Below are 9304 nucleotides of genomic sequence, written 5' to 3' on the forward strand. Positions count from 1 at the left end.
AGCAACCTATTACAAATGCGTCCCGTCCCCAAAATCGAGTAACACCCAAACGCAAAGCTGGGATGAGAGCGGAAGCCCGAGCCGCCAGGAAGCGCCCGTCGGACCCGAACGCCGCCTCCGCCGCCGCGAAGGGTTAAAGCGAGCCGGTGGGCGGGGCCGCGCGCTGATTGGCAGGGGTGGGGCCGGGCTCTGCTCCCGCCCCCGCCCTGGGCCGGGCGGCTCCAGCGCTTGGCCAGGCCGGGGACAGCCGGGGCGAGGGGCCGGGCCGGGGCGAGGGGCCGGGCCGCGGCGCCGCGCGCAGCCGCTTCCGCCTCCCCAGCCTCCGGGTCGCGTTCGGCCGGCTGGACGCGCAGGGAAGCCGAGCGGCGCCGGGCCGGCCCACGGTGGTGGGGACGAGTGACAGTCCACAAAGTTTGGCCGCGGGAGGAAGTGGCCTCCGGCCCCAGCAGGTGGCGGCCGGGCCTGGGCTGGGACGCTCGGGGTCTGCGGGCCGGTGCGGGGGCGAGCGCTCGGCCGGAGCAAACAAGTCCGAAGTTGGCGCGAGGCCCCGTCCTTGCCCCGGGCTGCTGCCCGGCCCCCGCCCTGGCGCCCGGAGCCCGGGGCGCGCCGGAGCCATGCAGCCCCCGCGGGGCGCCGCCGCCGGGGAGCCCGCACGCCAGGAGCGCCGCGGCCGCCCGGCTCCGTAGACGGCGGGAGCCCAGGGACCCTCCCCGCACCTCCGGACCGCGGTTCAGGATGCTGCCAGCCGCCCTTCTCCTCCTCGTCGTCGGTAAGAGCCGCCCCCAGGGCCCTCCCTGCCCGGGTCCCTGTGCGACCCCGAGCCCGCAGCCCCGCTCCCCTTCCCGGCCCGTCCCACACCGCTCTGGCCAGCCCCACGGGCCCTGCTGGTGGACCTTGCTTCGAGGTCACAAGGTGTACCTTCCTCGTAGCTCCTCTGCCCTTCCTAGTGAACTTCCCGGAAGTCCCCGCTGGGCTTCCTTAGTGGTTCAAGTGAGAAAACTTAGGGACTCACTCTCCTGCCCTTTCTCTCTTTCACTCCAGGAGGCGCTGTGGCTCACTCAGACCGGATCATCTCCCCAAATCCTGGTGAGAGAGTACTGGGAGCCCCCTGGGACTCTGAGCTTGGGCTTGAGGAGACAGACCTACCATAGTTTTAAGAGTCAAGAATATCCATCTTTTCCTAATGGGGAAATTGAGGTCCAGTGAGGGAAGGTGATTTTGGTTGTCTTTGTGTTTGCCTCTTCCAGGGCTTGAACTGTGGGCCTCGCTCTCTCATTCAGTGGCTCATTTTTTCGCTCAGGAACGGTGTTCTACCATTTGAGTCATGACTCCAAGTCAGGCATTTGTGCTGGTTAAGTGGAAATAGAATCTTGCAGACTTTTCTACCTAGGCTGGATTCCAGATCTCAGTATGTTGTATAGCTAGGATTACAGGGTATGAACCATTGGTTCACAGTCCTTTGGTTTTTGGTGTTTTCATTGTTTTGTGCCAGCATTGGGGTTTGGGGCTCAGTCTCAGTGCTCTATCACTTGAGCCACACCTTCATTTCCAGCTTTTTGCTAAGGTAATTGAAGACAATAAGAATCTTCAAGATTTATCTGCAGGGGCTGACTCCCAACCTCAAGATTTTAGCTTCTGTAGCTAGGATTACAGGCATGAGCCACCTCTATCCAGCCTTTCATTGTTTTTGTTTGTGCCAGAACCAGGGCTTGAATTCAAGAGTCTCAAGCTCTGGTAATTGGAGATGAAGTCTCATACATTTTTCTGCCTGGCCTGGTTTCAAATCATGATCCTTCGGTTCACAGCCTCTGGAGTAGTAAGGATTACAGGTGTGTGCACCAGCACCTGGCCTACCTAGTAGTTGTGTCACATTTTTCCAATGGAACATCCTTTCTTGTTCTCCACAGCTGAAAATAATAGTCTTCCTGAGAGTAGAAGCAGTATTTTCTGCTCTTCTTGGCCCAGCCAACCTCAAAAGCAGTGCTAATATTTAAGGTTTATGAAGAGCATAGAGGGGAAGAGAGGGACCAGCAACACTCTGCTCCTTCTTAAAGAACAGAGGCTCTTGGAGGCCACAGTACTGGGGAGGAATGGGATATTGAGGAGCTCTCCACAAGTATCATTTCCTCCTTCCAGCTTGTGAGGCTCCACCAGCCGTGCTTTTGGAAGTGCAGGGCACCTTACAGAGGCCCCTGAGCCGGGAGAGCCGCAGCTCTCCTGCCAACTGCACCTGGCTCATCCTGGGCAGCAAAGAGCAGACTGTGACCATCAGGTGAGAAGCAAGATCCCTGCACCTTCCCTCTCCTCTGTGGAAATCAGAGGTCACTTCTCCTTGGAATGTTCATCCTTGCCAAGACAAGAGTAGAATTTCATTTGACCTGCTCTACCTTAAAACATTAGCTCACTGGGCCAGATGTGTCAAGTTGCAACTACTTTGAGGTGGACATCTATCTCAGGTCCCGGGCATCTCCAAAAGACCACAGTCACTCTAGAAATAAGATGTTCTGAGGAGTCCTTCAATCCATTGCATGGCTCTGTTTGGGATTTAATCAGTGTAGAACGTTCCTTAGGGGTAGAAGTGTAATAGCTCAGAGGTAAAGCACTTGCCTACTTCGGTACCAAAAAAAGACTTACTGCTGAGTTTTCATTTGGCTTTTTAAAAACCAGTAAGAGATGTTTGTGCTTCTTGGATAGAAGGGACCTGGAGGGTTGGAGGAAGAGGAAGACAGCATTAATCCAGAATATCTCATGTCCTGCTCTCCTCTACCTTGTAGGTTCCAGAAGCTGCACCTGGCCTGTAGCTCTGAGCGTTTAACTCTGCACTCCCCACTCCAGCCACTGATCTCCCTGTGTGAGGCACCAGCCAGTCCTCTGCAGCTGCCAGGGGGCAATGTTACCATCACCTACAGCTATGCTGGGGCCAAGAAATCCATGGGCCAGGGCTTCTTACTGTCTTATAGCCAAGGTAGGCTGGAAGCGGTATGGAAGCAGCCATTAAAACAGGAAGTGGAAGTCCCCAGGGAAGAGGTAAGAACCCTAAGGGCTCCTCTGGTGCTTCACAGTTCCTCTTGTGTTGCCTCTCCAGATTGGCTGATGTGCCTGCAGGAAGAGTTCCAGTGCCTGAACCACCGCTGTATACCTGCTGCCCAGCGCTGTGATGGCATCAATGCCTGTGGTGATGGCTCTGATGAAGCAGGTTGCAACTCAGACCCATTCCCTAGCCTGACCCTGGCTCCTGGACCCACCCTGCCTTGCAATCTTACCTTAGAGGACTTCTATGGAGTCTTCTCCTCCCCTGGATATTCACACCTGGCCTCAGTTTCCCATCCCCAGTCATGCCTGTGGCTGCTGGATCCCCATGATGGCCGGCGACTGGCAGTGCGGTTCACAGCACTAGACTTGGGCTATGGAGATGCAGTGCATGTATATGATGGCGCTGGGCCCCCTGAAACCCCTCGCCTGTTACGCAGTCTCACCCACTTCAGCAATGGCAAAGCCGTGACTGTGGAGACACTGTCTGGTCAGGCTGTTGTGGCCTACCACACAGTTGCTTGGAGCAATGGTCGAGGCTTCAATGCTACCTACCACGTGCGTGGCTACTGTTTGCCTTGGGACCGACCCTGTGGCTTGGGATTGGGCCTAGAGGCTGGGGAAAGCCTGGGAGAGCGCTGCTACAGTGAGGCACAGCGTTGTGACGGCTCATGGGACTGTGCCGATGGCACAGATGAGCAAGACTGCCCTGGCTGCCCGCCTGGGCACTTCCCCTGTGGAGCTGCAGGCACCCCTGGTGCCACAGCCTGCTACCTGCCTGCCGATCGCTGCAACTACCAGACGTTCTGTGCTGATGGAGCCGATGAGAGACGCTGCCGACACTGCCAGCCTGGCAACTTTCGATGCCGGGACGAGAAGTGTGTGTATGAGACCTGGGTTTGTGATGGGCAGCCAGACTGTGCCGATGGCAGTGACGAATGGGATTGCTCCTATTCCCTGCCCCGCAAGGTCATCACTGCTGCAGTCATTGGCAGCCTTGTGTGCGGCCTGCTTCTGGTCATCGCCCTGGGCTGCACCTGCAAGCTCTATGCCATTCGCACCCAGGAGTACAGGTCAGTGGGAGAAAGGGCGGGGGGGGGGGGGGGGAAGTCTGAGGGAGGAATGAGATCTATGTAGCTGCAGGAGGGTGGCCTTGGGAAGAGTTCCTATGTTGCCTGGCTCTTGGAGGACAGGTCTAACTCCTAAAGCAATCTCAAAGGAGGGAACTAGTTGACCTTTAGGCAAGCCACAACATGGCTTAGCCCTCATGGCTTGGGTGTGAACAAAAGAGGCCACTGCAGACTGGGCAAATTGTCCTGTGGGTGCCACCAGCAACTGAGCAGCCCTCATTCTTTCTAGCATCTTTGCCCCTCTATCACGGATGGAGGCTGAGATTGTGCAGCAGCAAGCGCCCCCCTCCTATGGGCAGCTCATTGCCCAGGGTGCCATCCCACCTGTGGAAGACTTCCCTACAGAGAACCCTAATGATGTAAGTCATTCCCCAAAACCCTTGTACCTCCTAGGCCTAACCCCATTGCGGCTCCACCACTCAATCTTCTGGCTCTGATGTCTGCCGCTTGTCCTTGCAGAACTCAGTACTGGGCAACCTGCGGTCTCTGCTACAGATCTTGCGCCAGGATATGACTCCAGGAGGAGCCTCAAGTGGTCGCCGTCGACAGCGGGGTCGTTCAGTGCGTCGCCTGGTTCGTAGGCTTCGCCGCTGGGGCCTGCTTCCTCGAGCTAACCCCCCAGCCAGGGCCTCTGACACCAGGCCCCAGGTCACACCTGCTCCTCCCCTTGAGGTCCAGGATGGAAGCACAAGTCCAGCCCATGAGGGTGGGGCAGTAGGTGGGCAGGATGGGGAGCAGGCCCCCCCACTCCCCATCAAGTCACCCCTCCCACCTGCCAACACATCTCCAGTAGTCCCCCTTGCTGTCTCTGAAGCTCAGGGGACACTGCCCTCAGTGCCCCTAGAGCCATCGCTACTGTCTGGAGTCGTACAGGCCCTGCGAGGCCATCTCTTACCCAGCCTTTGGCCCCCAGGCCCGGCATGGACACCCCCAGGACCCCACACAGCAGTCCTGGCCCCAGAGGATGAGGATGATGTTCTGCTAATGCCTCTGGCTGAACCAGCGGTGTGGGTGGTTGAAGCTGAGGATGAGCCATTGCTTGCTTGAGGGGGCCTGACTCTAGTCACAGTGGCACAACTCTGTGGAGGTGTCTCAGCTTCCCCATTAACCTGTGTAGCAGCTGCAAAGTTAGGTGTCCCTCGGGTCGGGAGAGAGCTTACTTACTATCAGCCCCCTCTCTATGTGGCCAGAACAACAGTCTCTTGCTTCTGCCCACCCCGTGTCCCATCACTGTCTAAGTGGCTGTTTTATAAAAGTAAAGCTTGTAAAGCATTATAAGCCTGGACACTCCATCCTTGCCAAAGCCCCACCCAAAAGTGACCTTAAGCACCCAATGCCAGTTGACTGGAGATTCTCCAGCCCCTAAGTGGAGGATTTGCACAGGGCTTAAAAATTTCCAACCTCCATCTCTGTAAACCCTAGCAAAAAAAAAACCAAAATACAAACAAGAGTATTTGTCCCATAGTTTGCTCATTGCCCGGGGGAAAAAAATCAGACTTGGGAGTATGCTCACTTCTAGCATGTATGAGGCCCTGAGTTTGACCACAGCACCACAAATATATAAAATAAAGCAATTGTAAGTTTTAACATTTGGCAAACTAGTTATGAGTCTGAGCTCTGTTTCTCTGCTCCTCTGAGTGAGCTCACCTTGTCTTGCTCCTCCTTGTTAGAGGCCTTAGCTCAATCCTCTCCCTGCTTCCTATTTGTCTTCCAGCCACCCACCCTGGGTTTTTTTTGTTTTGTTTTGTTTTGTTTTTGGTCGGTCATGGGGCTTGAACTCTGGGCTTGGGCGCTATCCCTGAGCTCTTCAGCTTAAGCCACAGCGCCACTTCCAGTTTTCTGGTGACTTATTGGAGATAAGAGTCTTACGGACTTTCCTGCCCGGGCTGGCTTTGAACCTCGATCCTCAGATCTCAGCCTCCTGAGTAGTTAGGATTACAGGTGTGAGCCACCAGTGCCCAGCTCTGGCTTTGAACCTCCATCCTCAGATTTCAGTCTCCTGAGTAGTTAGGATTACAGGTGTGAGCCACCAGTGCCCAGCTACCCTGGTGTGTGTGTGTGTGTGTGTGTGTGTGTGTGTGTGTGTGTGTGTGTGTGTGTGTGTGTGTGTGTGTGTGTGTGTGTGTGTGTGTGTGCAGGTGTGTGTGCAGGTGTGTGTGTGTGTGTGTGTGTGCAGGTGTGTGTGTGTGTGTGTGTGTGTGTGTGTGTGTGTGCAGGTGTGAGCCACCAGTGCCCAGCTACCCTGGTGTGTGTGTGTGTGTGTGTGTTTTGTCGGTCGTGGGGCTTGAACTAGGGGCTTGGGTGCTGTCCCTGCGCTCTTTAGCTCAAAGTGAGCACTCTACCACTTGAGCCACAGCACCACTTCTGGTTTTTCTAGTGGTTTATTGGAGATAAGAGTCTCATGGACTTTCCTGCCCAGGCTGGCTTTGAACCATGATCCTCAGATCTCAGCCTCCTGAGTAGGATTACAGGTGTGAGCCACCACACTGGCCAGGGAACTCCCTAGAACCCAGCCGCATAGTGAGGGACAGCAGTGGTGAATACCAAGCTTCTTTGTTCACTGCAGGCAGGAATTTAGGGAGCCAGCTGGGCCCTGAAGCTGAGAAGGTTCCCATTTATGGAGTAAAGTCAGAACCACAAATCACAGGAGCAAACTTCGCTTGGTGGAACAGAGGAGCTCTGACTCCTGCCCTGCACCCACATCAGGCACGTAAAGCTCTCTCCTACACAAAACAGATGAGGTCTAAGCCTGGATCTTCCACAGCTAGCAAAGATTAGTTGAGGGAAAGATAGAATTTGGGAAAAGTACCTATCACTGAAAGTAACATCACTGCAGACAAATTGGAGCGGTCTTCCTGGAAGAGGGCACAATCTGAGCTGTGAAGAATGCTCTCAGCAATTGGATTCGGATTATGAATCCTACAAAGGAAAAGCAAAATAAAGTCACATGAGGGCTAGACTCATGGGCCCCCTAAGAAAAGTCAGCAGAGGGCAAGCAGTGCTCAGAGCCAAGGAACTAGGAAGGGTGAGGCAGGAGGGATGATGGAGTGAAGGGACAGGAGCTGCCTCAGTTTCCAAGGAAAATAGGAAGGGAAGGAGTCTAGGCTGGGAGAGATACTTCAGCCACAAAGTGGAAGCACTCCCCCTGGGAATTGGCCCCTCCTTTCCCTTCTGCCTGGGTTGTCTGCCCCAACCTCTGTGGTGGAGGGGCTCTGTTTTTTGCACCTAGTGAGCATTCTCACACCAGGCAGTAATTATTCCCTCCTCCCAAAGGGGATGTGAACAGTCCTAGGACCTGGGCGCAGTCCTGGGACCGGGGCACCTTGACTGAGCTCCTTTAACTCCATACCCTCTTCCAAAGATTGAAGAAGGGCCTCCAGATTGCTGGTTGTTGCTCACAGTTCACACAATCCCAGAATTCTGGCACCAGACCAGTGCCGAACAGTGAAGCAGGACTGTGGTTCCTCTTCTCCAATCTCTCCATTGCCTGGCCTTTGCTCTTTTCCCTGCTGCCCCAACCCTCCTCAGCCACCTGGAAAGCCTGCAGCTTGATACTTTTACCCTTTGACCTGTTCTAGACCTTCTCCCTCCCAGGAGTATTTGCTAGAGAATGTTAGGGTAGAGTTTCCTTAAAAGACTATGCTTATATTAGAAGTTTTATGCCAATGGTGCTTACATTAGAAGTTTTTGTTTGTTTGTTTGTTTGTTTTTGGTTGGTTGTGGGCTTGAACTCTGGGCATGGGCACTGACCCTGAGCTCTTCAGCTCAAAGCAAGCACTCTACCACTTGTGCCACAGCACCACTTCCAGTTTTCTGGTGGTTAATTAGATAAGAGTCTCACAGACTTTGTTGCCTGGGCTGGCTTTGAACTGTGATCCTCAAATCTCAGCCTCCAGAGGAGCTAGGATTACAGGCATGGGCCACTGGAGCCCAACACATTAGAAGTTCTTTAGGTGCTGGCTGCATGCTGTCAGAGGTGCAAGCAGTAACACCACTAATCAGCCCAGGGAAGCCACATTGGTTGGGAATAGCATTGCCTTGTACAGATAGCATAGGGAAATGAAGAGTATTCTCACAAACAGGGTAGGGCATTAAGCAGTCACCCAGTCTACTTTCACCAGGGCCCAAGAAAAAGCAACAAGGTGTGTAGTCATTCTAACATATCTGTTACTCTAACAAATATCTGAGACAATCAACTTACAGAGAGAAAAAGGTTGTTTTGGCTTACAGTTCTGGAAGTTTCAGTTTGAAATAGGCCCCATTGTTTTGCTGGGGAGAGGGGACATAGCACATTGTGAGGGGAAATCAAAGCACAACAAAACTGTAATACAGAGCAAGGGTGGTATGGAAGAAATCAGGGTCCCACAGTCCCTTTTTGGAGGGAACACTAAGATTTGAATTCAAGGCTTTGATACTGTCCCTTAGTTACACTTAAGTCACAACCCTACCTCCAGCTTTTTGGAGGTTAACTGGAGAATCTCATGGGCTTTACTGCCTGCCAGAATTCCCAAATCTCAGCTTCTTTTTTTTTTTTTTTGTTTGGTCGGTCGTGGGGCTTGAACTCTGGGCTTGGGCGCTGTCCCTCAGCTCTTCAGCTCAAGGCGAGCACTCTACCACTTGAGCTACAGCGCCACTTCCGGTTTCCTGGTGGTTTATTGGAGATAGGAATCTCATGGTCTCTCCTGCCCGGGCTGGCTTTGAACCACGATCCTCAGATCTCAGCCTCCTGAGTAGCTAGGATTACAGGCGTGAGCCACCAGCGCCCGGCAAATTCTCAGCTTCTTGAGTAGCTAGAAGGCTTGCATCACAAGCACCTGACTTACAATCCCTTTTGAGGTCCCAGTGACCTAAAACTTCCCACCCCAGAGTGCTAAGGGGCTATGTACCAAACTTGTAACCTACAGTCCAGATATTTTCTTTTTGTTGTTGTTGGTCGTGGGGCTTGAACTCTGGGCCTGGGTGCTATCCCTCAGCTCTTTAGCTCAAGGCTAGCAATCTACCACTTGAGCCACAGTGCCACTTCCGGTTTTCTGGTGGTTTATTGGAGATGAGAGTCTCATGGACTTTACTGCCCAGGCTGGCTTTGAACTATGATCCTCAGAGCTCAGCTTCCTGAGTTGCTAGGATTACAGGTGTAAACCACC

At 53.9% G+C, this 9304-nt stretch overlaps 1 protein-coding gene across 1 annotated transcript; it reads left to right on the top strand.

Moving 5' to 3' along the window:
- The first annotated feature begins 240 nt into the window (after positions 1 to 240).
- Positions 241 to 5761, top strand: Lrp10 (LDL receptor related protein 10). Its single transcript, XM_070024962.1, has 7 exons — positions 241 to 769; positions 1042 to 1086; positions 2137 to 2272; positions 2775 to 2965; positions 3086 to 4103; positions 4390 to 4519; positions 4620 to 5761. The coding sequence occupies exons 1-7, from the start codon at positions 736 to 738 to the stop codon at positions 5205 to 5207; spliced, it is 2142 nt and encodes a 713-aa protein (XP_069881063.1). The 5' UTR covers positions 241 to 735; the 3' UTR covers positions 5208 to 5761.
- Positions 5762 to 9304: the final 3543 nt, after the last annotated feature.

Source organism: Dipodomys merriami, unplaced genomic scaffold (assembly GCF_024711535.1).
Source record: "Dipodomys merriami isolate MVZ:Mamm:240054 unplaced genomic scaffold, mDipMer1.0.p SCAF_1, whole genome shotgun sequence".
NCBI lineage: Eukaryota > Metazoa > Chordata > Mammalia > Rodentia > Heteromyidae > Dipodomys > Dipodomys merriami.

Excerpts from the sequence above, each read along its gene's own strand:
- Lrp10 (XM_070024962.1), top strand. The coding sequence starts at position 736 with ATGCTGCCAGCCGCCCTTCTCCTCCTCGTCGTCG. Across the intron at positions 2,966-3,085 it reads CTTACTGTCTTATAGCCAAG|ATTGGCTGATGTGCCTGCAG; the intron begins GTAGGCTGGAAG and ends TTGCCTCTCCAG. Across the intron at positions 4,520-4,619 it reads CTACAGAGAACCCTAATGAT|AACTCAGTACTGGGCAACCT; the intron begins GTAAGTCATTCC and ends TTGTCCTTGCAG.